The sequence below is a fragment of the Stenella coeruleoalba genome (assembly GCF_951394435.1).
Source record: "Stenella coeruleoalba genome assembly, chromosome: 15".
Lineage (NCBI taxonomy): Eukaryota > Metazoa > Chordata > Mammalia > Artiodactyla > Delphinidae > Stenella > Stenella coeruleoalba.
Window position 1 is genome coordinate 22,320,294 of NC_137161.1, and position 25,687 is coordinate 22,345,980.

General features: G+C 37.4%; 1 protein-coding gene across 4 annotated transcripts in view; it reads left to right on the forward strand.

Annotated features, from left to right (window-relative positions):
- Nucleotides 1-25,687, forward strand: part of SAMHD1 (SAM and HD domain containing deoxynucleoside triphosphate triphosphohydrolase 1) — a 64,112-nt gene that overhangs the window by 14,373 nt on the left and 24,052 nt on the right. For 3 of the 4 annotated variants that reach the window (XM_079945887.1, XM_079945886.1, XM_079945889.1), the window contains exons 4-11: nucleotides 5,374-5,534; nucleotides 13,238-13,353; nucleotides 15,341-15,411; nucleotides 19,579-19,737; nucleotides 21,104-21,204; nucleotides 21,376-21,484; nucleotides 22,202-22,293; nucleotides 23,672-23,787. In XM_079945887.1, the coding sequence (XP_079802013.1) occupies nucleotides 5,374-5,534; nucleotides 13,238-13,353; nucleotides 15,341-15,411; nucleotides 19,579-19,737; nucleotides 21,104-21,204; nucleotides 21,376-21,484; nucleotides 22,202-22,293; nucleotides 23,672-23,787 (925 nt within the window). The remainder of the gene's footprint in view (nucleotides 1-5,373; nucleotides 5,535-13,237; nucleotides 13,354-15,340; nucleotides 15,412-19,578; nucleotides 19,738-21,103; nucleotides 21,205-21,375; nucleotides 21,485-22,201; nucleotides 22,294-23,671; nucleotides 23,788-25,687) is intronic. The other variant, XM_079945888.1, reaches the window with a different exon arrangement.

A 25,687-nucleotide genomic window follows, 5' to 3' on the forward strand; every position in this document is an offset into this window, starting at 1 on the left:
ACAAAATAAAACCTCAAAAGAACTAAGTGAAGTGGAGATAGACAATCTAGCTGATAAAGAGTTGAAGGTAATGATAGTAAATAAGATCAAAGAACTCAGGAGAAGAATGGATTCACAGAGTGAGATGTTAGAAATTTTTAACAAAGAGTTAGAAAATATGGAGAAGAACCAAGCAGGGATGAGGAATACCATAACTGAAATGAAAAATACACTAGAAGGAATCAGCAGTAGACTAAGAGAGAATATTAAAAGCAGCAAGGCACAAGCAACAAGTTATGTATGCAGGAACTCCCGTCGACTATTAGCTGACTTATTAGCAGAAACTCTGCAGGCCAGAAGAGAGTGGTAGAATATCAAGAACCAAGAACCTACCTGGCAAGGTTCTCAGTAAGATTTGATAGAGAAATCAAGTTTTATAGATAAGCAAAACCTAAATAAGTTCATCACCACAGCCAGCTTTACAAGAAATGCTAAAGGCACTTCTCTAAGCAAAAAAGAAAAGGCCACAACTAGAAACATGAAAATTATGAAAGTAAAAAGCTCATTAGTAAAGGCAAATATACAGTGAAGGTATTCAATCAACCACGTACAAAACTAGGAGGAAGGTTAAAAGGCAAAAGTAAAATCATCTATATCTGCAGTAAGTAGTTAAGGGATACACAAAACAAAAAGATGTAAAATATGACACTAAAAACAGTACTCACGGCAGGAGGGGAGTAAAAATGTAAGGTTGTTAAAAGGCATTTGAAATTAAGAGATCAGCAACTTAAAATAATCATTTATATATATAGATTGCTATATATAAACCTGGTAAGCACAAACTAAAAACCTATAACTGATACATACACAAAAAAGAGAAAGGAATGCAAACATAACGCTAAAGACAGTTATCAAATCACAAGGGAGGAGAACAAAGGAAGAAGAAAGGAACAAAAAAGAATACAAAAACAACCCCCGAACAGTTAACAAAATGGCAATAAGTACATACCTATCAATAATTACTTTAAATGTAAATGGGCCAAATGCTCCAATCAAAAGACATGGAGTGGATGAATGGGTACAAAAACAAGACCCTTATATAGACTGCCTACAAGAGACTCACTTCAGACCTAAAGAAACAGACAAAGTGAGAGAATGGAAAAAGATATTCCATGCAAATAGAAATCGAAAGAAAGCCGGGGTACGCATGTAACAACTAAAAGATCCTGCATGCCGCAACTAAAGATCCTGCGTGCCATGACGAAGATCCCGTGTGCCGCAACTAAGACCCAGTGCAGCCAAATAAATATTAAAAAAGCAAAAGCAAAAGAAAGCTGGGGTAACAAAAACTTAGACAAAATAAACGTTAAAACAAAGACTGTTACAAGAGACAAAGAAGGACACTACATAATGACCAAGGGATCACTCCAAAAAGAAGTTATATAACAACTGTAAATATATATGTACCCAACATAGGAGCACCTAAATACATAAAGGAAATATTGACAGACATAAAGGGAGAAATTGACAGTAACACAATAATAGTAAGGAACTTTAACACCCCACTTACACCAATGGACAGATCATCCAGACAGAAGATCAATTAGGAAACACAGGAGTTAAATGACATATTATTCCAAATGAATGTAACAGATATATAGAGAATATTCCATCCAAAAGCAGCAGAATACACATTTTTTTTTTTTGGCCATGCCGTGTGGCATGTGGGATCTTATTTCCCTGGCCAGGGATTGAACCCGCACCCCCTGCAGTAGAAGCTCAGAGTCTTAACCACTGGGCCTCCAGGGAGGTCCCAGAATACACATTCTTTTCAAGTGCACATGAAACACTCTCCAGGATAGATCACGTTCTAGGCCACAAAACAAGTCTCAGTAAACTTAAGAAAATTGAAATCATGTCAAGCGTCTTTTCCGACCACAATGCTATGAGACTAGAAATCAACTTACAAGAAAAAAACTGCAAAAAACACAAACCTGTGGAGGCTAGACATGCTACTAAATAACGAATGGATCACTGAAAAAAATCAAGGAAAATATCAAAAAAACTTGGAGACAAGTGAAAATGAAAACACAGCAATCCAAAATCTAAGGGATGCAGCAAAAGCAGTTCTAAGAGGGACCTTTATAGCAATAAAAACCTACCTCAGGAAAAAGAAAAATCTCAAATAAGCTAACCTTACATCTAAAGGAACTAGATAAAGAAGAACAAACAGAACCCAAAATTAGTAGAAGGAAAATGGACAGAAGACCTGAATAGACGTTTTTCCAAAGAAGACATACATAATGGCCAACAGGCAGATGAAAAGATGCTAAACGTCACTAATTATCAGAAAAATGCAAATCAAAACCACAGTGAGATATCATCTCACACCTGTCATAATGGCTATCATCAAAAAGCCCACAAATAACAAATGTTGGCAAGGGTGTGGAGAAAAGGGAACCCTTGTACACCCTTGCTAGGAATGGAAATTGGTACACCCACTGTGTAAAACAGTATGGAGATTCCTCAAAAAACTGGAAATAGAACTACCATATGATCTAGCAGTTCCACTCCTAGGCATATATCTGAAGAAAACACAAATGCTAATTTGAAAAGATACATGTATCGCAATATTCATAGCAGCATTATTTACAATTGCCAAGATATGGAAGCAATCTAAGTGTCCATCAACAGATGAATGGATAAAGAAGATATATATACGCAATGGAATAGTACTCAGCCATAAAGAGTGAAATTTTGCTATTTGCAACAACATGGATGGACTTGGAGGGTATTACTCCTAGTGAAATAAGTCAGAGAAAGACAAATACTGTATGTTATCACTTACGTTGGAATCTAAAAAATGAAACAAATGAATATAGCAAAACAGAAAAAAACTCAAGAATAATAGAGAACAAATGAGGGGTTAGCAATTAGGAGAGGGAAGAGGGAGGGGCAAAATAGAAGTAGGGGATTGAGAGGTACAAACTGCTATGTATAAAATAAGCTACAAGGATATACTGTATGGCACAGGGAATATAGCCAGTATATTATAAAACTGTAAGTGGAGTATATTCTATAAAAATTTTGAATCACTATGTTGTAACCTGAAACTAATATAATATTTAAGTCAACTATACCTCAAAAAAATACTGCAGGAACAAAAATAACAGATTATATACAATGATCAGAGCTCTACTCAGTACTCTGTAATGACCTATGTGGGAATAGAATCTAAAAAAGAGTGGATATATGTATATGTATAACTGATTCACTTTGCTTTACAGCAGAAACGAACACAACGATGTAAATCAACTATTCCCCAATAAAAATTAATTTAAAAAAGTGATCAAAACACTTTAATATCACATATACACACTAAGGGTTGCAAAGGGAATATGAAATTGACTAAATAGAATTTCTAGTTTCGCAAAGCCCAGTGTTAGGGGAGTGGTTTAAAAATGTTGGTTCATCAATGAAATAGAGCCATTACAGTGATAATTATTAAGATTTGTAAAAACATGAGAAACTGTTCATGATGCATTTTGACCTGAAAGGAGAGTGTGTGTTATGATACTAAGTTAAAAATAATTTTCATTGAGTTCTTTTAAAAACAGTTATTAACCATTGAAAAATTGACAGTGAAGTCTTTTAGATCTTTAAATGGATTAAAAGTAGATTATGGGACTTTTCTTTCATAATTTTTCAAAATAAAATAGATTCTTGGGACTTTCCTGGTGGCGCAGTGGTTAAGAATCTGCCTGCCAATACAGGGAACACGGGTTCAAGCCCTGGTCTGGGAAGATCCCACATGCTGCGGAGCAACTAAGCCTGTGCGCCACAACTACTGAGACTGCGCTCCAGAGCCCACGAGCCACAACTACTGAGCCTGCGTGCCACAACTACTGAAGCCCATGTGCCTAGAGCCCATGCTTCACAGCAAGAGAAGCCACCGCAATGAGAAGCCCGTGTACTGCAACGAAGAGTAGCCCACACTTGGCACAACTAGAGAAAGCCCACGTGTAGCAACTAAAACCCAACACAGCCAAAAATAAATAAATTAATTTATTAATTTAAAAGATAGATTCTCATTTGTTTCGTGGTTACATTGATCTTGTATAAGGGAGAAATAATAGACCAGTATATGATTTTCATATATTTAAAAATTGTGCAACTTTTTCTTCTCTGATAAGGACATTCACAGGGTTGAATTACAACATCCTTCTATTGCTGAGATACTTTGACATCATTCTTGGTGTATTATTAAAGATATACTTGGTACACTGTATTACTTTGCAATAATGTTTCAACAGTAGTCATTTAAAATGTGTCTGAGTTCCTACTCTGTGCCAGGAACTGTGCTGTTTGATGGGTTCTGAGAATATGGCAGTAAATGAGGCAGACAAGGCCCTTCACCTCCCAGAATTCCATACATTTTTTAGGAACTTCATGGAACCATTTGAAGCAGTTTGAAAATCATGGATTAGATCATTTATCATGTTTCTTTTTTTATTCTGAAACATTCTTTTTAAAAGACAGTTATGGACAATTAAGAAAGATGTTATCTTTATTTAAAGAAACATAGAGGAGCATTAAATCTTCACCCATAGGGCTTCCCTGGTGACGCAGTGGTTGAGAGTCCGCCTGCCGATGCAGGGGACACGGGTTCGTGCCCCGGTCCAGGAAGATCCCACATGTCGCAGAGCGGCTGGGCCCGTGAGCCATGGCTGCTGAGCCTGCGCGTCTGGAGCCTGTGCTCCGCAACGGGAGAGGCCACAACAGTGAGAGGCCCGCGTACCGCAAAAAAAAAAAAAAAAAAAGATCTTCACCCATATTTAAAGCCCCTGCTTAAGCTTAGAGTAATGAATAATTATGAAATGTATGTTTACTAAGTATAAGTAAGTACTTCTTAGAGACATTAAGTGCTGTAGAATTTTATAGTACTTCCTGCCTATGATTGTTTACTACATGGTAGGAGGTTTTTTTTTTTTTTATGAAGGATTATAGTGATGGGTAGATACATTTACAAAAAATTAGACACAGTGCCTGTGGTAAAATAGTGTATGTGATCTGAATGAGTGTGTTAAATGAGTATGTTTAACTTGAATACCAGACTAACTTACTAAAGGCTAATGAAATCATACACATAAAAGAAAGATTGAAATCTTTACCCTTCTGTTATTAGAATCCATTAATCCATTAGGTCCAATATACTTGCTTTGTCTGGTAGTGATACCTAAATAAGGTAAAGATATTCATAACTTGTCATTTCCCTTAGTATTATTCTTACTTAAAAATGAATAGTTTTGACTTTGCACTGTAGATAGGAATGACTGGACAAAAATTTTAGATGGTGTTATGTATTGTTATTCACATTAATTTATAATTTTCTAGGTGATTAATGATCCTATCCATGGTCACATTGAATTTCACCCTCTTCTCATCCGAATCATCGACACACCTCAATTTCAGCGCCTGCGATATATTAAGCAGTTGGGAGGCGGTTACTATGTTTTTCCAGGAGCTTCACACAATCGATTTGAGCATAGTCTAGGGTAAGAAGGGTATTGGGGTGGGGAACTTATAGTTATTAAGTCCCTTCTCGGTCACATCGTATCTTTTAGAAAACAAATAGTTTTATAAAATGGTAATAATAGCCTTATTTTTTTTAAGAGCCTTGTTTGACTGAGACAATCAATATTTGACTTTTTTTTCCTTTGGCCGAGCCATGTGGCATGCAGGATCTTAGTTCCCCAGCCAGGGATCGAACCCGTGCCCCGTGCAGTGGAAGCGTGGAGTCCTAACCATTGGACTGCCAGGGAATTCCCAATAATATCCTTATTTTATTGATGAGAAAGTTGAAGGTTTGATTTACTTTGCTCTACTTTACTTATTTTATGTATTCTTAGAAGCCACCTCAAATCCTTCCTGGAAAGAAAATGAAAGTGCCTGGAAGGACTTTTAGATGAAATATTTGTGTTTAAATATTATTTAAAAGTTAATAGGGTTGGTTACTGATACAATTAACTTTGTAAGTTTGATTATTTAACTTTCCTACATTTCCTATTTAGTCTTATACATAATTGCCCTTTAAAACCACATCGTTGGGCTTCCCTGGTGGCGCAGTGGTTAAGAATCTGCCTGCCAATGCAGGGGACACGGGTTCGAGCCCTGGCCTGGGAAGATCCCACATGCCGCAGAGCAACTAAGCCTGTGTGCCACAACTACTGAGCCCGTGTGCCACAACTACTGAAGCCTGTGCACCTAGAGCCTGTGCTTCTCGACAAGAGAAGCCACCGCAATGAGAAGCCTGTGCACCACAACGAAGATTAGCCCCTGCTCTCTGCAACTAGAGGAAGCCCACATGCAGCATCAAAGACCTAATGCAGCCAAAAATAAATTTAAAAAAACGAAAAACAAAAAAACCACATTGTTTTCTTACCTATCAGGAAACGTGTAAATCAGAAAAGCATTCACAAGCTTAGAGAAGGTGGCACCTCTGTTACATACAACATAGTTGAGACTTTGCTTGCTCTGCTTTTTTTTTTTTTTTTTTTGCCTGCGTTTGGACTTCTTTGATGCGCACAGGCTTTCTCTAGTTGCCGCGAGTGTGGGCTACTCTTCATTGCAGTGCACGGGCTTCTCATTGCGGTGCCTTCTCTTGTTGCGGAACATGGGCTCTAGGCGTGCGGGCTTCGGCAGTTGTGACACATGGGCTCAGTAGTTGTGGCTCGTGGGCTCTAGAGCGCAGGCTCAGTAGTTGTGGCGCACTGCCTTAGTTGCTCCGTGCATGTGGGATCTTCCCGGACCAGGGCTCGAACCCATGTCCCTTGCATTGGCAGGCGGTAACCACTGCACCGCCAGAGAAGTCCCTGGTCTTCTTTTTCATTATAAAAATGTAGAGCCAGGTGGACATAGGCGCAGAAGAATCAGACAGTTATCTAGATTTTCATGAAGTACTCACAGTGTAAGTGGTCCACCCCTTATCCACGGGGTATATGCTCCTAGACTCCCAGTGGATGCCTGAAACCACAGATACTACCAAACCTTATTTATACTATGTTTTTTCCTTAAAAATACATACCTATGATAAAGTTTAATTTATAAATTAAGCACAGTAAGAGATTAACAACAACTAATAATAAAATGGAACAATTATAACAATACAGTGCAATAAAAGTTATGTGCATGTGGTTTCTCTCTTTCAGAATATCTTATTGTACAAATTTAATGCCTTTGCCATCTTAATTAAGCACTTATCACACACCGTGGCTGTAACTCTGACAGTTTGAGATGCAACAGCAAAACTAGCACAAATTTCTTTTTCCTTCTTCACTATTTCACAGGTAGAAGATTTGTTCTTATGATAGATCTTAGCAACCTCAGCGTACAATTTTGTTCTATCTTTATTGAGTTGAGAATTTTGACCGTTTCACTCACTTACCGGAAGCACTTCTCGACTTGTCTTTGGCACATCTGAATTGCCAGCTTTACTACTCTTGCACTTTGGGGCCATTATGAAGTAAAATAAGGGTCACTTGAACACAAGCACTGTGGAAACCTTGGCCGTCAATCTGATGATTGTGTTGGCTACTAAGTGATTTAATGTGTGGGACACGCTGGACAAAAGAATGATTCACGACACAGTCGTGATGGAGCAGAACAGTGTGATATTTCATCATGCTACTCAGAATGAAGTATAATTTAAAACTTATGAATTGTGTATTTCTGGAAGTTTCCATTTAATATTTTCAGACCATGATTAACTGCTGGTAACTGAAATGAGGAAAGTGAAACCAATAATAAGGGGAAACTGCTGCGTTACTTTGGTTTTGTTTGTTTGTTTAGAAGCATGTTTAATTAGCCAGAACACATGCATCTACTCAAATGTTTATTCATCAACAAATATTTATTGAAAACTTATTAGTGCCTACCAAACCAACAAGATATCAAGTGTTTCTATCCTTGTGAAGCTCAGAGTTTAGGGGGCAAGAAAGATATTGTATTCATTCAGGAAGTACTTTCAGGTAGAAATGCTAAAAGTGTATTTAACATTTGTTGAGCACCTTTTCTACAATCTATGTTGTAAACATTACAATACCAGAAGCTCTGCTTTTAAAAAAAATTGTGGTAAAATACACAGAATATAAAATTTACCATCCTAACCATTTTTAAGTTTATAGTTCAATAGTGTTAAATATATCCACATTATTGTGCAACCAAGTTCCGGAACTTTTTCATCTCGCAAAACTGAAACTCTGTACCCATTGAATTCCCCATTCCTCTTCTCCCCAGTCCCTGATAACCACCATTCTACTTTCTGTTCTAATGAATTTGACTGTTCTAGGTATCTCATATAAGTGATTTCATAGAGTATTTGTCTTTTTGTGATTGGCTTATTTCATTTAGCATAATTTCCCCAAGAGTCACTCATATTGGAGCATGTGTCAGAATATCCTTACTTTTTAAGGCTGAATAATATTCCATTGTATGTATATGTTACATTTCATTTATCCCTTCATTCATCTGTGGACTCTTGGGTTGCTTCCACCTCTTTGGCAATTGTGACCGCTATGAACGTGGATGTGCAAATATCTCTTCAAGACCCTGCTTTCACTTCTTTTGGGTATATACCCAGAAGTGGAATTACTGGATCATATGGTAATTCTATTTTTAATATTTTGAGAAACTGCTCTACTGTTTTCTATAGTGGCTGCACCATTTTACATTCCCACCAACAGTGTACAAGGGTTCCAATTTCTCCACATCCTGGCCAAAATTTGTTAGTTTTTGTTTTGTTTTATAATAGACATCCTAGGGACTTCCCTGGTGGTCCAGTGGTTAAGACTCTGTGCTTCCAGTGCAGCGGGGACGGGTTCAATCCCTGTTTGGGGAACTAAGATCTGCATGCTACGTGGAACAGCCAAAAAAAAACCCCAAAAACCCTTCCTAATGGGTATGAGGTGATGTCTCACTGTGATTTGATTTTGCATTTCCCTAATGATAAGTGATTGTGAGTCAAGAGGTCCTGCTTTTGGGAATCTGTGTGTTTCTGCCTAGTTCTGAAACAGACTATTCTGTTAAGTTGCCCTCGAGGTATATTAGAACATTTGAAAAACATATTGAAATTCTTGAGTGTTAACTGAAAGAAAAATGCACGATGTGAAAGTTATGAGTTAAGTTTTATTTGGGGACCTTACTGAGTACTATAGCCCAGGAGTTCTCAGATAGCTCTGAGGAACTGCTCCAGAGAGGTAAGGGAGGAGCCAGTATATATGTGAACTTTTTTGCTGGGGAAAACATGTGGTCAAGTGTAAAAAGATTACTGCTAATCACAAATGTAGACCAAAAAAATGTTACCTGTCATTCTAGTAAACAACAAATATTGCCCGCCGTCAAGCCATCAAGCCACTGCAGCTGCCCCCAGTGCTGCACCCAGAGGGGAATTCAGGGTGGAGAAAAACAGCATGCTGGCCCTAGATAGATCAGATGAATATCTAAGGAATAATTTCAATGACCCCAGACTCTTACATCTTCCCATACATAGGAAAATGCTAAAAATTATTAACTTGAAGTGACTGGTTTTTGTCATTAGCAGTAGTCTTTTGATGTTGGACGAAATGTTTTTTTTTTTTCCACCAGAAACTCCTATATACCCTGGTTCCTCCCTTACCTCTTTGGAACAATGCCTCAGTGCTGTCTGAGACTGTTTCCCGGGCTACAGTCCTCAGTAAGATCTCTGAATAAAACATAACTTGGAACTTTTAGGTAGTGTTTTTCTTCAGTTGACAGTTCAGTGACCACGAAGGGATCCAGAGCCAACTTTTCTCCTTTGCCTGAACTTTACGAGGATCTGGAGCCTTGGTACTAGCAGAGGCCTCTTGTGCCCGTCTGTCTCCTCAGTGAGTCCAGATGAATTTGGATGAGTGTCTCCTGGATCTTGGATCTCCTGTTATTTGCTTATGGTCCTAAGTTTTATTTGGTGGTATTTAACTTCTCACTGGAGGAGTAGGTTTTCCTTGAACTTAGTTTCAAAAAGAGGTAACAGGGTTATCTTCAGTTGAAAGACATTAGGAAGATTGTGGTCAGTTGAATGACAGAGTGGGTTATCCTCACTTGAAAGACACTGGGAAGATTTTGCTCAGTTAAAAAACGCTGATGGGTTACCCCAATTGACAGACACTGGGAAATTTTTATTATGTACGTACAGAATTTGTACTTGCAAGTACTTGCTTAATTGGGAATTAAAGCTCATCCTAAAAATGGCCAAACTGGGGTTCTTTTGACATTCCAAAATTAATTTTTTTTTCATATGCAGCTAGAAAAACCCAACTTGATAAAACATCTTTTCAAAATTCTGAACTTAAAGAAACAAAAGCCCTTCTGGGAGAACTTGCATTTCTCTACCTGTGTCTTAGAGATGTAAATGTTCTACCTGATCTTCTTAGACTTTTTTTTTTTTTCTCCTGTGTTCTGAGAGCTTGGTCTCTGCTACCCAGGAGGTACACATATGGTGTACATTTGGCAACCAGTCAAATAGACTGGAATTCTGAGCAATCTTTTTGCCTGGCTGTATCAACTCTCAGGAAAATTTGTCATAAGGGGTCCCAGCCCATAAGGGGCCTTTGTCATCTCAACCTTCATTGCAACCACCTGTACAACGAAGGACTTTACTCTCTTAGGCTGTTTGGGGGAGGAAATTTCTAAATCTTATGAAGGCTGCATCCTTTGCACTCTCTTGTGGGGATGCCTCTTGCATTTTATTGGCTTGAGTCACTATTAAGATACTATTCATCGGACTTCCCTGGTGGTGCAGTGGTTGAGAGTCCGCCTGCCTATGCAGGGGACACAGGTTCGTGCCCCGGTCCGGGAAGATCCCACATGCCGCAGAGCGGCTAGGCCCGTGAGCCATGGCCGCTGAGCCTGCGCGTCCGGAGCCTGCGCTCCGCAACGGGAGAGGCCACAACAGTGAGAGGCCCGCATACCGCAAAAAAAAAAAAAAGATACTATTCATCAATGACCAGACAGTGAATCCTTAAAATTGGAGAAACTTGGTAAATTAGTAAATTTTTTAGAGAGCTCTCATAACAAACAGCTGTTTTATTTTTACCTATAAAAAAACAACTTAGAAGATGGTAGTATATATAAAACAGCTAACCTAAGAACTCCCTTAGTTTATTTATTTATCTTTTTTTTAGCATTTTTAGTTTTTTTCTTAACTTTAAAAAAATTTGAATATCTTATTTTCCCCCAGATTTATCATGATATAATTGACATATAACGTTGTGTATGTTTAAGGTGTACAACATGATTTGATACAGTTTTCTTTGTCATAAGTTGTGGATTTAATTCCATTGATTTAAATGTTACCTTTTGTTGTAAATTCACCACATATTCCATTAAGAATAGAGACCATATTATCTAGTTCAACAATGCTATATATAAAATAGATACCCAACAAGGACCTACTGTATAGCACAGGGAACTATACTCAGTATTTTGTTTTTTGTTTCTTGTTTTTTTATCTCTTCTTGATTTTGTGGACTTAACATAGGTGTTGAATTTATCTTGTCACTGACTTTATCCAATTATTTTTTTTTACTTTTATTTATTTTTTTATGCAGCAGGTCCTTATTAGTCATCAATTTTATACACATCAGTGTATACATGTCAACCCCAATCGCCCAATTCATCACACACACACACCCCCGCCGCTTTCCCCACTTGGTGACCATAAGTTTGTTCTCTACATCTGTGTCTCAATTTCTGCCCTGCAAACCGGTTCATCTGTACCATTTTTCTAGGTTCCACATATATGTGTTAGCATACGGTATTTGTTTTTCTCTTTCTGACTTAACTTCAGTCTGTATAACAGTCTCTAGATCCATCCACATCCCTACAAATGACCCAATTTCAGAACTCCCTTAGTTTAAAAGAGACAAAAATAAACCAGTTTGGGAAGCCTTATTTGTAGTCTCTAGGGTTACCCTCAATGGGCCTTACAGATGCTAATGAAAACATTAGGTTAAGTAATGTTAATTGGGTTGGTTAATAGGGAAAAAAAGCTGAGGGGAAAGTTAAGAGACTTCTTCCCAAGAAGGTGGAAATTTTAACGGGACTTGTCTCAACAGGATAAAAATCTTTAGATGGTTATTAAGAAATTGGATAAATAAAATGGATGGTAATGAGATTAAAACAAACGTTTTTATACAACACTATGTAAGGTTGGATGGGCCAAGGGGACATCTTATTGGTCCCCAACATTAAGGGCCCCGAAGAAGTCCATTCTATCATTCTATTTACCCCAGTTTAATACACACACACACACACACACACACACACACACACATATATTTAAAAGGCTGGAAGAAAATTACACTGAGATACCTGATCAACAGTTGAACAATTGTTTGGGGCAACAATTAGACCAATTAATCAAGTTAAATTTTTTTAAAAAGGCCTGTGTCCCTGGGCTCAACTCCTCCCTGGAGACCCCAGAGCCTTTATACAAAAATAGATAAAATAGCCAGAGAATAAAAAGGAAAGTTTCTAGGACTCCTTGTAAGACCACAGCTTGTTGATGGGGTCCTAATGGAGGCTAAAGTTAAAGGTGTAAGAGTTGATTGAATCGAGATGACAGTTTATAAAAGTAGGTATATTTAAGTGGGCTTAATATAAGATGTTTATATCTCTTTTGCCTCACTATATTGTGTGTAGACATTATGTCTCACTGGGGAATGCTTCCGCTGCCTGGTATTAATGAGACAGGGTATGTAAATCTGCCCCTCAGAAAATATTAATTTAAATATACAAAAAAAAAAAACCCAGTAAGGTTACATGAACCCACACAATATAATGTAAAACTATGGGCTAATATTCAGAAGCTAATAATAATCAAATTAAAGAAAATGTAGTTGGGCAAATCAATCTTTTAAAATCATTTAGGCAGCAGAGCAGTTCTTTGAGGAATTAAAAACAACTGTCTTTGTCTTGCAAATCCCTACAAATCAGAAATGTAATACAGCCCAAAATGACCTGAGACTGAGCCTATAGCTAGTTCAATCAGGTAGACTCTGAAACAAAAAAGGGGAAAAGAGGGCTTTTTATACTCAAACTGCTGGGAAGGCTCCTTCACCCAAAGTCTAATTCACAGCCTCCTTAAGGATTTATCAAGGACAAATACAAATCTTAACAGTCGCTCATCTTTCAAACAGAAGAGTAATTTTTTCATTTTTGTTTTGTTTTTTCCGCTCTGCAGCGTAGGGTATCTAGCAGGACGTCTAGTTCGTGAACTGAGTGAAAAACAACCAGAGCTGCAGATAAGTGAACGAGATATGCTCTGTGTTCAGATCGCTGGTCTTTGTCATGATCTCGGTAAGCAGTTCAAAGAGCCAGAGTTCTAATGTAAAAACCACATGGTACCTCTCTTTGAAATTAAAAAATCCAACTAACTAGGAGAATATGAAAGTTGTGTTTTAATTCTTCAGTTAACATTAATGTAAATGTGCCATTGCTTCTTCCTAGAATGATTCATAAGCCCAAAGCATTGCTATTTTTTTTTGTAGGCTTTCAATGAATTTCCCATGTTAAACATCTTTGTTGCAGGTTATATGAAGGGACTTTCTGATAGTGATTTTTTTCTGACTACTGTGTGTTGGATGATGTGAATTTGATTTTTCCTTTATCTTGGTTGAAATAAAATTGCCATTTTCCTTTAGATAATTTGTCAAATCTATTCTTCTCACACCTAGAATACATAATCTGCTCTAACAGATTAACAACGGATTTAGAGAACTTCTTTTCTTCCCTGACCCATGTGAGGTCTTGGGCCACTTAAATCCAAGTAGAAGAATATCATCCTTTTCCATGGTCAAAGAAAGAGAAAAAGGACTGTTCTCTTTTATCACAGGAGATTTTTCCCCTATCCTTGTAATTTTTTTTTTTTTTTTTTTTTTCGCTGTACGCGGGCCTCTCACTGTTGTGGCCTCTCCCATTGTGGAGCACAGGCTCCTGACGCGCAGACTCAGCAGCCATAGCTCACAGGCCCAGCCGCTCCGTGGCATGTGGGATCCTCCCGGACCGGGGCACGAACCCGTGTCCCCTGCATCAGCAGGCGGACTCTCAACCACTGTGCCACCAGGGAAGCCCTAGCCTTGTAATTTATTCCTACCTGTTGGAGGATCCTAAGAGTTTGCATGTGCCCTCAGTGCAGGGAAAGGGAGGTTTCAGTAGCCAGATACTTAAAGGCATAGGGCACGCTCTTCAGCATGTCCCCTTGGAGATTTCAGTAGGACCAGTATCAGCCCTAGATCATAAATTTAACAGATTTTTGGTATTTTGAGAGGGAATCATTGGAAACTTTTGCCAATTTCTAGGAGTCTGAGCTCTGTAGTAACAAGCCTTTGTGTACAGACTGCAACATGCAAAAAGGCCCAGGGCTGGTCCAGGTAGGCTCCCTTTCCCATCTATCAGGACCCCCTGCGGATACAAAAAAAACCCCCCAAAACCCCAAAATCCTGGATGCTCAAGCCCCTTATATAAAATTTGCATATAACCCACACACATCCTCCCATGTACTTTAAATCAATTCTAAATTACTTATAATACCAGCACAGTGTAAGCTATATGTAAATAGTTGCCAGCAAGCCTGGCAAATTCAAGTTTTGCTTTTTGGAACTTTCTGGAATTTTTTTTTCTGAATATTTTTTTGTCCGAGGTTGATTGAATCTGCGGATGCAGAGGGCCAACTGTAACTCCTTCAGAAATTCTGATAATCCAGAGTTGTGCCTCAGCAAAGTTTCATATTACTAGATGTTGTGGAATGTTAAGATCACTTATGAATAAGATAAAGTAGTGATCTCCACTTTTGATTGCCCATATCATCAGTAAAAACCCAAGATAAGCCCTGATATGTGTATATTTATTATAAAATAAATTACATACATTATAAAATTTACATAAAAATAGATGTTTTTAAAGGTTGAGAGTAATAAAGTTCTAATATTTTCTTTCTAACCCTAGTGGATTGTGTTAAAACTGCTGTTCTAACACTACCAATATATAATCTGAAGAAGCCAAAAGTTTTTGTCATTAACATTCCTTTGGTTACACAAAACTGTCCTTTTATCAGATTTATGTAAACTATGGTGACTCAGAGACCCCTCAGTGGAGAGCTTACTTTCCTGTATTTGTTCTGCTTCCTGTTCTCTTGTTTTAGAAAATAGGAAGGAAGGGTTTGTTCCTTTTTGTGATGTATTTATAGATTATTAATTTCTATTGATATTCAAGTTTAACTAAAAAGATTTACATTTTACCAATTTACAAACATTTTTCTTGTTCTAAGGCTGCTTTTGTTTTTAAGGTCATGGGCCATTTTCTCATATGTTCGATGGAAGATTTATTCCACTTGCTCGCCCAGATGTGAAATGGACGGTATGTATTCATATATTTAATAGTCAATAAAATAAAGACTAAGCAATGACTGCTGTGTTAAAGTATTCTTCCTTTTACAGTTTTTCAGAGTGTTTATATATAATGCTTTCATTTGATCCTCACAGTAATCTCTAAGGAGGAAATCATTATCTCCAGTTTCGTAAGTATAAAGGAACTTGAAATTCGTAGAGGTGTATTGATGCACCAAAAATCACAAAGTTGTTAAATGATAAAGCCAGCACTAGAAAACCAGGTTTCCTAGCTGCTAATTTAATGCTCTTTCTACTCTATCACACTAGTATAAAATAAAAAATAAAAGGCTGACTCTGGCTTTGACTCATTTTGTATGACCATGAAGTAACTAATACCAGCTAAGTTCATTTTATACTTACAGATTTGCAGGTGACTGACCTGTATTTTTGGAATCAATTTTTGAGAAGTAAAGTTAGGTCAACTCCTATTTTGGGCCACACTATTATTTGGAGTAGAAAAAGGTATTAATACATATTGAACACTTCTTACATGTCAACCACTATTTTTTCTCTCTCTCTTTAAAGGTAATTCGTATACAATATGTTGTACAGATCTTCAGTGTACAGTTCAGTGAGTTTTGACAAATGTATACATCCATGTAGCCACTACCCAAGTTGAGATATAGAATATTTTCATCTTCCTGGAAAATTCCTTTGTGACCCTTTTCAGTCAGTTCCTACATCTCCCTCCCACTATTACCTTCTGATTTTTATAAACAGACTAGTTTTGCCTGTCTTAGAATTGATAAGAGTAGAATCCTATAATAGGTACTCTTTTGTGTCTTGCTCTTATTCACTCAACACAATGATTTTGAGATTCGTTGGTGTGTCATGCATCAGTTGTCGGTCCCTGCTCATTGCTGAGGTAGTATTCCATTGTATGAATAAGTTATGATTTTTTATTTTTTCTCCTTTTGTAGAATTTGGGTTGTTTTCAGTTTTTTGGCTGTTATGAATAAAGATGCTATGCATGTTACTGTACACGATTTTTATGGAAAACGTTTTCATTTGTCTTAGGTTCATCTAGGAGTAGAATTGCTGGGTCATTAAGTAGATGGATACTTAACTTTATAAGCAACTACCGGATGTTTCCCATTTTACACTCTGCCAGCAATATGAGAGTGCCTGTTGTTCCATAGCCTCCCCAACATTTAGTTTTTTAAGTTATTCTTTCTAATGAGTGTGAAATGGTCTCTTATAGGATTTTTTTTTTTTTTTTGGCATCCTCTGTGGTATGTTGAGTACCATTTCCTGTACTTTGTCATTGATAAATCATCTTTTGTGAAGAGTTTTTCCATTTACTCATTTAAAAAATTTGAATGTTTGCCTTTTAGTTATCAATTTGAGTAATTATATATATAGTCAGATACATGTATTGTGAATATAGTCCCTGTCCCCACCCCAGTCTCTGACTTACCAATTCATTTCTTTAATGAAGGTGGCTTTTGAGAAACAAAAATTTTAAATTTTGATGAAGTATTTCTGGTTCTTCAACCTAGTAAGATGGATAGTTTCTCTCCAGTTCTGCAGCCTTAGGGCCTCCCTCAGGCTAAAAGCCATAAAAGAACTGGAATATTGCCCACTGCCTTTCTCTTCCAAGTGTTTATTTCCCTCTAACATCTGCCTGCTTTTGGTCATAATCCAATACCTTCAGGAAGTTGTCCAGAGTTAGTTTTTTTCTCCAACAGGGTCGATTGAAATAGGATCTACTCAGCCATTCCCAAGTCTTTTTCTTTAAATATTTTGCCTTTAACATGTAAGTCCTTACCTCATGGGAATTTATTTCTCTGCATATGTGTGGTAGAAATCTGATTTCTTTTTTAATATGGATAATTGTTTATTGAATTTCCCCAGTGATCTGCAGTCAAATGCTCTACCACTGTCCCCACTGATTCTGTGATACCAACCCCAACATTTTTTTAACATTCTGTAATGATGAATCTTTCTGGATTCTGTTGCATTCCACACTTTTCATAATTGTTACTTCTTTATAATAAGTCTTGATAGCTGGTAGGACAGCTGTTTCTTTTATTAGGTATCTTTGGCCTTTTGCTCGTCTATTATAAATGTTGTAATTTTCTCCATAAAGGTTTTATACATCTTTTATTATATTTACTTCTAAGTTGCTTATAATTTTAGTTATTATTGTCTGTGCTATCTTTGTGGAACTTGAATTTTTCTGTATGTATAAGTTTTTTTCTGAACCATTTGAAAGTATGTTGTAGGCATGCCCGTTTATTCCTAAAGCTTCAGTAGGTATTTCCTAAAAATAAGAACATTCTCGTACATAACCTCAGTACATTTATTAAAATCAGGAAATTATTATTGATACAGTACTATTATCTAATTTACAGACTTTCTATCAAATTTCAACAACTGTCCATATAGAAAAGGGGAAAGAAAACCATTTTTGGTCCTGATCCATCATACATTACCCTTAGTTGCCATTTCTCTTTAGTTTCTTTTGATCTGCAACAATTCTTCCGTCTTTATCTCTCGTGACCTTGTCATTTTTTGAAGTATACAGGTAGATTATTTTGTGGATTGCCCCTTACTTTGAGTTTCAGTTTTCGGTTTCCTCATACTGTCAGACTATCTGTTTTTGGCAGAATGCCACGTGTGACCTTCTTAGTGTATCCCATTAGAGGCACATAAGGTCTTTTTAAGCCATTACTGGTAATATTAACTTCAATCACCTGATTAAGGCCATGGCTGCCAAATTTCATAAACTTACTGTTTTTCCTCTATGTAATTGATATATATCTTGATTCAGTTAAAAAATAGATATAGGACTATTCAGGGTTTTGTCTTCATGTTTCTTGAGTTTGTTTTTGCTAAGACCTGTGATGTCTCCCTCCAGTGGGCCATTTGATCTTTATAACGATTATAAATGAGCAAGCAGAGACAGATGAGTAAAATGAGTCTAATTTGAGATTCCAGTCCAGATCTTGACTTCAGGGCTCTGAGACATTTTTGTTTTTACTGGCAAGTTTGGAATTACCCCCCCCTTTTTTTTAAATTAAATTTATATTTTATTTATTTTGGGGTGTGTTGGGTCTTTGTTTCTGTGCGAGGGCTTTCTGTAGTTGCAGCGAGCGGGGGCTACTCTTCATCGCGGTGCGCGGGCCTCTCACTGTCGTGGCCTCTCTTGTTGCGGAGCACAGGCTCCAGACGCGCAGGCTCAGTAGTTGTGGCTCACGGGCCTAGTTGCTCCACGGCATGTGGGATCTCCCCAGACCAGGGCTCGAACCTGTGTCCCCTGTATTGGCAGGCAGATTCTCAACCACTGCACCACCAGGGAAGCCCTGGAATTACCCCTTTTTATCAGTAGATGGAAATGCTAATAGAACTTGCATCTTCACAAATTCCAAAGCTGATGAAACAATACAACTAAATTTTATAGTGGTATTCATTAAAATGGTATTCTATTGGGAATTCCCTGGCGGTCCAGTGGTTAGGACTCAGCTCTTTCACTGCTGGGGCCTGGGTTCAATCCCTGGTCCGGGAACTAAGATTCTGCAAGTGGTACATCTCAGAAAAAAAAAAAAAACCTATTCTATCTTTATGATCTGGTAATATTCAGTTGTAGTGTACAATACTTATGTATTATAAATGATTATATCTCATTAAACATTTATGTAATAATGATGAACCTAGTTTGTAAAGGTTTATAGACTGGTAAAATATAGAGGGTTTTTTTTTCCAGTCCCATCTGATATTTATTTATTTATTTGGCTGCATTGGGTCTTCGTTGCAGCATGTGGGATCTTTCCTTGCAGCACATGGGCTCTTCATTGCAGCTCGCGGGCTCTCCAGTTGTGGCACACAGGCTCTAGAGCTCGCGGGCTTAGTTGCCCCACAGCATGTGGGATCTTAGATCCCTGACCATGGATAGAACCTGCATCCCCTGCATTGGAAGGAGGATTCTTAACCACTGGACTACCAGGGGAGTCCCAATATAGACAAATTTGACAGATTTTTAAAAATATCTGTAAGATTATAGTTGAAAACTTGATAATTAACATGCATTAGAACCTTACCTCTGAATTACCTGGAGCCAAGAGTAATTTAAATAATGAGGGGTCTCTGATGGACTAGAGTCTACAACAGACCATACTGTGCTGACTTTTCCCAGCATGAACAGGGCTCGGTTATGATGTTTGAGCACCTAGTTAATTCTAACGGACTCAGAGATGTCATGGAACAGTATGGTCTCATCCCTGAAGAAGATATTTGGTTTATCAAGGAACAAATTACAGGACCACCTGAGTCACCCATCAAAGATTCTTCAAAGGTAAGTTTGTGTACAACTTAATTTGAACTGACTGGTTCCTTTCATCTAGTCTCTCTGCTTGATTCCTTCAGATCTATTTGAAGAGGTGACATTTGGCTATTTTAGAGAGACTAAATGATAAAATATGTGATACATTTCTACTGTTTAATGCAAAAAATAAAAGACTTATATAGTTCTTCCAGCTCTTAACTGAGTTCTTCAGAAGTTATCCCCCAAATTAAAATACATATATAAATATTTTTAATGAATATGTATGCAGTATTTTATATAGAAGCCTAAAGTAACTTAGTTTGGAAAATGTAGAAGTATGTCTTGTTTATTCATTAAAATTAACATATTTGAAATATTTAGATATGTGAAGACCTAGAAAAAAGTTGAATTAGTTTAGAGGGAAATATGTTTTGTTTCCTTTTTGATCTTTTTTATTTTACTTAGAAAAAAGAATTTCCCTTTGTGGTTTTTAAAGTTTTTTTCCTTAAAATATACAAAGCTACTTGTAAGGCATAAGATAAAGAGGTGGATTTTATAGCAAATATCCTGTTTCCAAAAAACAGAGCTCCTGGGAATTCCCTGGCAGTCCACTGGTTAGGACTGTGATGCTTTCACTGCTGAGGGCCCGGGTTCTGTCCCTAGTTGGGGAACTAGGATCCCACGGGCCAAACTGCACCGCCAAAAAAACCCAAACAAACAAACTACAGAGTTCCAAAAATTCTTTGAATGGTGCATATCATTTAGACTAGATGTGTGGCTACTTTGAAAGACAATACAATTTTCATGCCTGAATTTAAGCATTAGAATATAAGGAACATTCTTACTAGTTCATAATTAGATCTTATATTTTTTTTAAATTTTTAAACAAGAAAGCTTGTTGGGGCTTCCCTGGTGGCGCAGTGGTTGAGAGTCCGCCTGCCGATGCAGGAGACACGGGTTCGTGCCCCGGTCCGGGAAGATTCGTGAGCCATGGCCGCTGAGCCTGCGCGTCCGGAGCCTGTGCTCCGCAACGGGAGAGGCCACAACAGTGAGAGGCCCGCGTAAAAAAAAAAAAAAAAGAAAGAAAGCTTGTTGGTTATGGGAAGTGTAATAGAGTTAGGATCCCTCCGAAGGCACAAGGTTTAGTATTAACAGGGTATCACACTTTAGCATTTCTTTTCCCTTTTCTACTAATTTAGGAATTAAATGGAAGAAGGAATGAGTAGAACCTTCTCACTTACCTAACCTTCCCGTTCAAATATCTGTTTATAATTTTCAGATTAATACAGTTGCTTTGCTTTGCTTACAAATAGATTTGGCTCCTATCCTAAAACTTTCAGTGGGTTTTCTTGTCTTCCAGTGGCTATATAAAGGGCTGGGTTTTCTTGTCTTCCAGTGGCTATATAAAGGGCGTCCTAAAGAAAAAAGCTTCCTTTATGAGATAGTGGCCAATAAAAGAAATGGCATTGATGTGGACAAATGGGATTATTTTGCCAGGTATGCACTGAACACTTCAGAAAAGTTGTTTAAAATCCTTATATACTTTAAATATATACAATTTTTATTTAAATAAACAAAATAAAATTCTTGTATAAATTTAGTGTTGATATTTAAGGTACCGTTTCCTTTGTTGAAATATTTAATTTCTCTGCTTTGGAATCTTTCTAGGGACTGCCATCATCTTGGAATCCAAAATAATTTTGATTACAAGCGCTTTATTAAGTTTGCCCGTGTCTGTGAGGTAGATGATAGGAAGCACATTTGTACTAGAGAAAAGGTAAGCTATGTCAGAGAACAACGAGGAAGGTATAGTTCCTAGTGTGAAATCTAGAAATAACCTTTAACTAATTTGGAAAAATCACTACCTGGTAAATTGTCAATCTCTTTACTTCATGCTTAGCATTTGGAAGTATCATAAGGCTCTTTTCACTTTTACTGCATTGTTAAATAATAATAAAATTATGATAGACATTTATTGAATGTTGTGCTTTAGAGGGATTAACTCAATCCTCCTCCACCCTATGGAATAGATACTGTTATTATCCCATTTAACAGATGAGCAGATTGAAGCACAGAGAAGACATACAATTAATGGCAGAATTGGAATTTCAATCCAGGAAGTTTGGCTTGAGTATTATCCTTAATCACTATATTACGTGTTTCATGGTAGTTAAAATCCTAAAATCATTAGGTCCCATGCTAGGTTAGAATCATGTAACTAAAGAACATTACAGTATTATACTATAGAAGGTCTTTCTCTTGAGAATGAAGACTATAAGAATAATAATACCTAATTTCTAGAGGTATTGGGAAATTTAAAGACTATATTTAAGATGCCTAAAACAGAATGTGTCACTGAGTTAAAACACTCAGTAGGGCTTCCTTGGTGGCGCAGTGGTTGAGAGTCCGCCTGCCGATGCAGGGGACACGGGTTCGTGCCCCGGTCCGGGAAGATCCCTAATCTGATCCTACATTGTTCCACATTCTTCTGCAGGAGGTTGGAAACCTGTATGACATGTTCCACACACGCAACTCTTTGCATCGCAGAGCTTATCAACACAAAGTTGGCAACATCATTGATACAATGTAAGAAATTCGATTGTTATTTCCCTATAAAATTTTCCATGATGCTTTGCTAGAGTATCATACTTGGGTCAAGTTGAGATTTCTAGGTAAATTCAAGTGAATTTTAAGTGAACAAACCTAAAATGGTTCGCTTAAACAAATAAAAACTAGCAGAAAGTGAACTTCATTAGAGGTGAGGAGGAAAGTGGGTAAAGAGGATAGATTCAAGCAGAAGATGGGGTTTAGGCTAGGCAGGAAGGAGGCCACGCTGGGATGGCTTAGACCTCCGCACAGGTAGTCGCTTAGGTACCAGATATTAGTCATGGAGGTGAGAGGTGGGACGTGGATAATTGATATTCTGAAATTAATGACAAAAATGAATTTTAAAGATTAAGATTAATGTTGCTCCTTACCCTGTCAATTATCAAAATTAGTAGCAAATAGTAAAACCTACAGGAATTTCACCTCTTCTCCCTGATCCAGTCAGAACCAAAGCAGAAAAGTACAGCCAGGTCTCTGTGTGACTCAAAGACCCCATGAGGAATTACCAAAAGTTGGGTGTGAGTCAAGTTAATTCCATGTCTCTAAAATAGTTTTAAATTGATTTATTTTAAGCCTTTCATGTTCATATTTAACATTTGTGTTGAGAAAATTTACCTTCTTTTCTACTCTTTTCCTCATCTCTTCTCATGAGCACACTGGTTAGAATTCTTTCTCCTATTTGTATGGTTGTCACTTTGGTAAGAGATTTTGTTGTTTTGTTTGTTTTTAATGTGGAGAATCAGAGAGATGTAGGTACAAAGCCTGGTACCACTTCTTCCTAACTTGATTAAATGAAAATTCCTTAATTTCTACATCTGTAAAATTGAGGCTGATTACATCTATCTTATAGTTGGAAAGATTAAATAAGATGATGTATTTAAAGCTCTGTTATAATGCCTGGAACACAGTAAATGTAGTAGTTCACAAATCACCATGGATTTATTTAGCATGATTGAGAAGCAGTTGTCTTTTTTTTTTTGCTTTTTTAAAAATTATAAGTTGCAGGTGTACAATATAGTGATTCACAACTTTTAAAGGTTGTATTCCATTTATAGCTATTATAAAATATTAGCTGTATTCCTCATTGTACAATATATCCTTGTAGCTTATTTTATACCTAATAGTTTATACCTCTTAATCCACTACCCCTATATTACCCCTCCCCACTTCCCTCTCCCCACTGGTAACCACTAGTTTGTTCTCTATATCTGTAAGTCTGAGAAGCAGTTGTCTTTAGAACATTGTGTCTCAAGATTTTATTTCCCTAAAGTAGAAAGATTTCCTTAACTTTAAGCAAGGCATAAAACAAATATTCAAAATTTCTCATAAGCATAAATGTTTATAAAATGATCTTTAGGATTACAGATGCCTTCCTCGAAGCAGACCCTTACATAGAGATAACAGGTTCTGAAGGAAAAAAGTATCACATTTCTACAGCAATTGATGACATGGAAGCCTTCACTAAGCTGACAGGTAAGAACTAGAAGGTAACATAGGTGGTCCATCTCAGATAAAGTATAAACTTACCCTGGATTGCAGATGAGTTATTTTCCAAACATTCCAATGTATTTAGCTTCTAAAGTGATTGTATACTATTGGATTTGAGTTTTATCTCTGCTTTGTACTAACAAGGTAACCTTAATAAAGTTATTTAACCTCTCTGAACCTTAGTTTCCTCATCTAAGATGGGAGTAATGACACCTAGCATATAGTTCTGTTGTGATGCTTCAATGAGGCATGTAGCACCAGGAATAGTACTTGGCACATAAGTACTCAAATTATTATTTAACTTATAATACAGCTGGACTAATACCATACTAGTATCAAAAAGCTGACTTGCCCTTTTAACATGATTTTTGTTGCAAAACACAGGATGTGAGAAACATTTCAGCAGAAACAAACTCTGCGGCTTAGGGTGTGAAGGAAGAGAGGTGAGGGGTTGCAGCTGATTCTTTAATGTGGGAAAGTGTAGACTGAGAAATAAAGATCAGTAAAGCAAAAGAGGTAAACCAAAAAGCATGTACCAGTCAGAGTTCTTAGTTGCAAATCCTAAAACTGTCTCTGCTTAACTAAAAACAACATGACAGAATCAGTGGAAAGGCTGGAGGCTCTGAACCAAGCAAGAACAACAGAAACTGAGTGGCCTCAGACACAACCAAGATCAACTTCCTGCTCCATCTCTGCTAGATTTTATTTTGTATACATATAATATAGAGAGTCCCCATTACACTTGTAAATTTTTAGTCATTTTCCAATCATAACTAAATCAAAGATTAGAAGTGAAATGGTGATTCCCTGTATCAAATGTCTGTGTACACTGACAACACTGTACATAAGTACTTACAGTTTATAATGTGACAAGTGAGTTTGCTTTTTGCTTGTTAATTAATCTGGGTTGGACTGATGACAAAGTTACTTATAGGGGATAATGTATCTAAATTGTTTCTGTGTTTTGTTTTAATAACAGCATAACAGGTATACTAGTCTCCCATTGTTGTGTGGATAGGAATGGAAGAAGAGATTATAAGACAATGTGAGCAAGCTGTGGATATTTATTTATTTATTTATTTAAACATCTGTATTGGAGTATAATTGCTTTACAATGGTGTGTTAGTTTCTGCTGTATAACAAAGTGAATCAGTTATACATATACATATGTCCCCATATCTCTTCCCTCTTGCAACTCCCTCCCTCCCACCCTCCCTATCCCACCCCTCTAGGTGGTCACAAAGCACCGAGCTGATCTCCGTGTGCTATGCGGCTGCTTCCCACTAGCTAGCTATTTTACATGTGGTAGTGTATATATGTCCATGCCACTCTCTCACTTTGTCCCAGCTTACCCTTCCCCCTCCCTGTGTCCTCAAGTCCATTCTCTATGTCTGCGTCTTTATTCCTGTCCTGCCCCTAGGTTCTTCAGAACCTTTTTTTTTTTTTTAAGATTCCATATATATGTGTTAGCATATGGTATTTGTTTTTCTCTTTCTGACTTACTTCACTCTGTATGACAGATTCTAGGTCCATCCACCTCATTACAAATAACTCAATTTCGTTTCTTTTATGGCTGAGTAATATTCCATTGTATATATGAGCCATATCTTCTTTATCCATTCATCTGTCAATGGACACTTAGTTTGCTTCCATGTCCTGGCTATTGTAAATAGAACTGCAGTGAACATTGTGGTACATGACTTTTTTTTTTTTTTTTTTTTTTTTTTTTTTGCGGTACGCGGGCCTCTCACTGTTGTGGCCTCTCCCGTTGTGGAGCACAGGCTCCAGACGCGCAGGCTCAGTGGCCATGGCGCACAGGCCCAGCCGCTCCGCGGCATGTGGGATCTTCCCGGACCAGGGCACGGACCCATGTCCCTTGCATCGG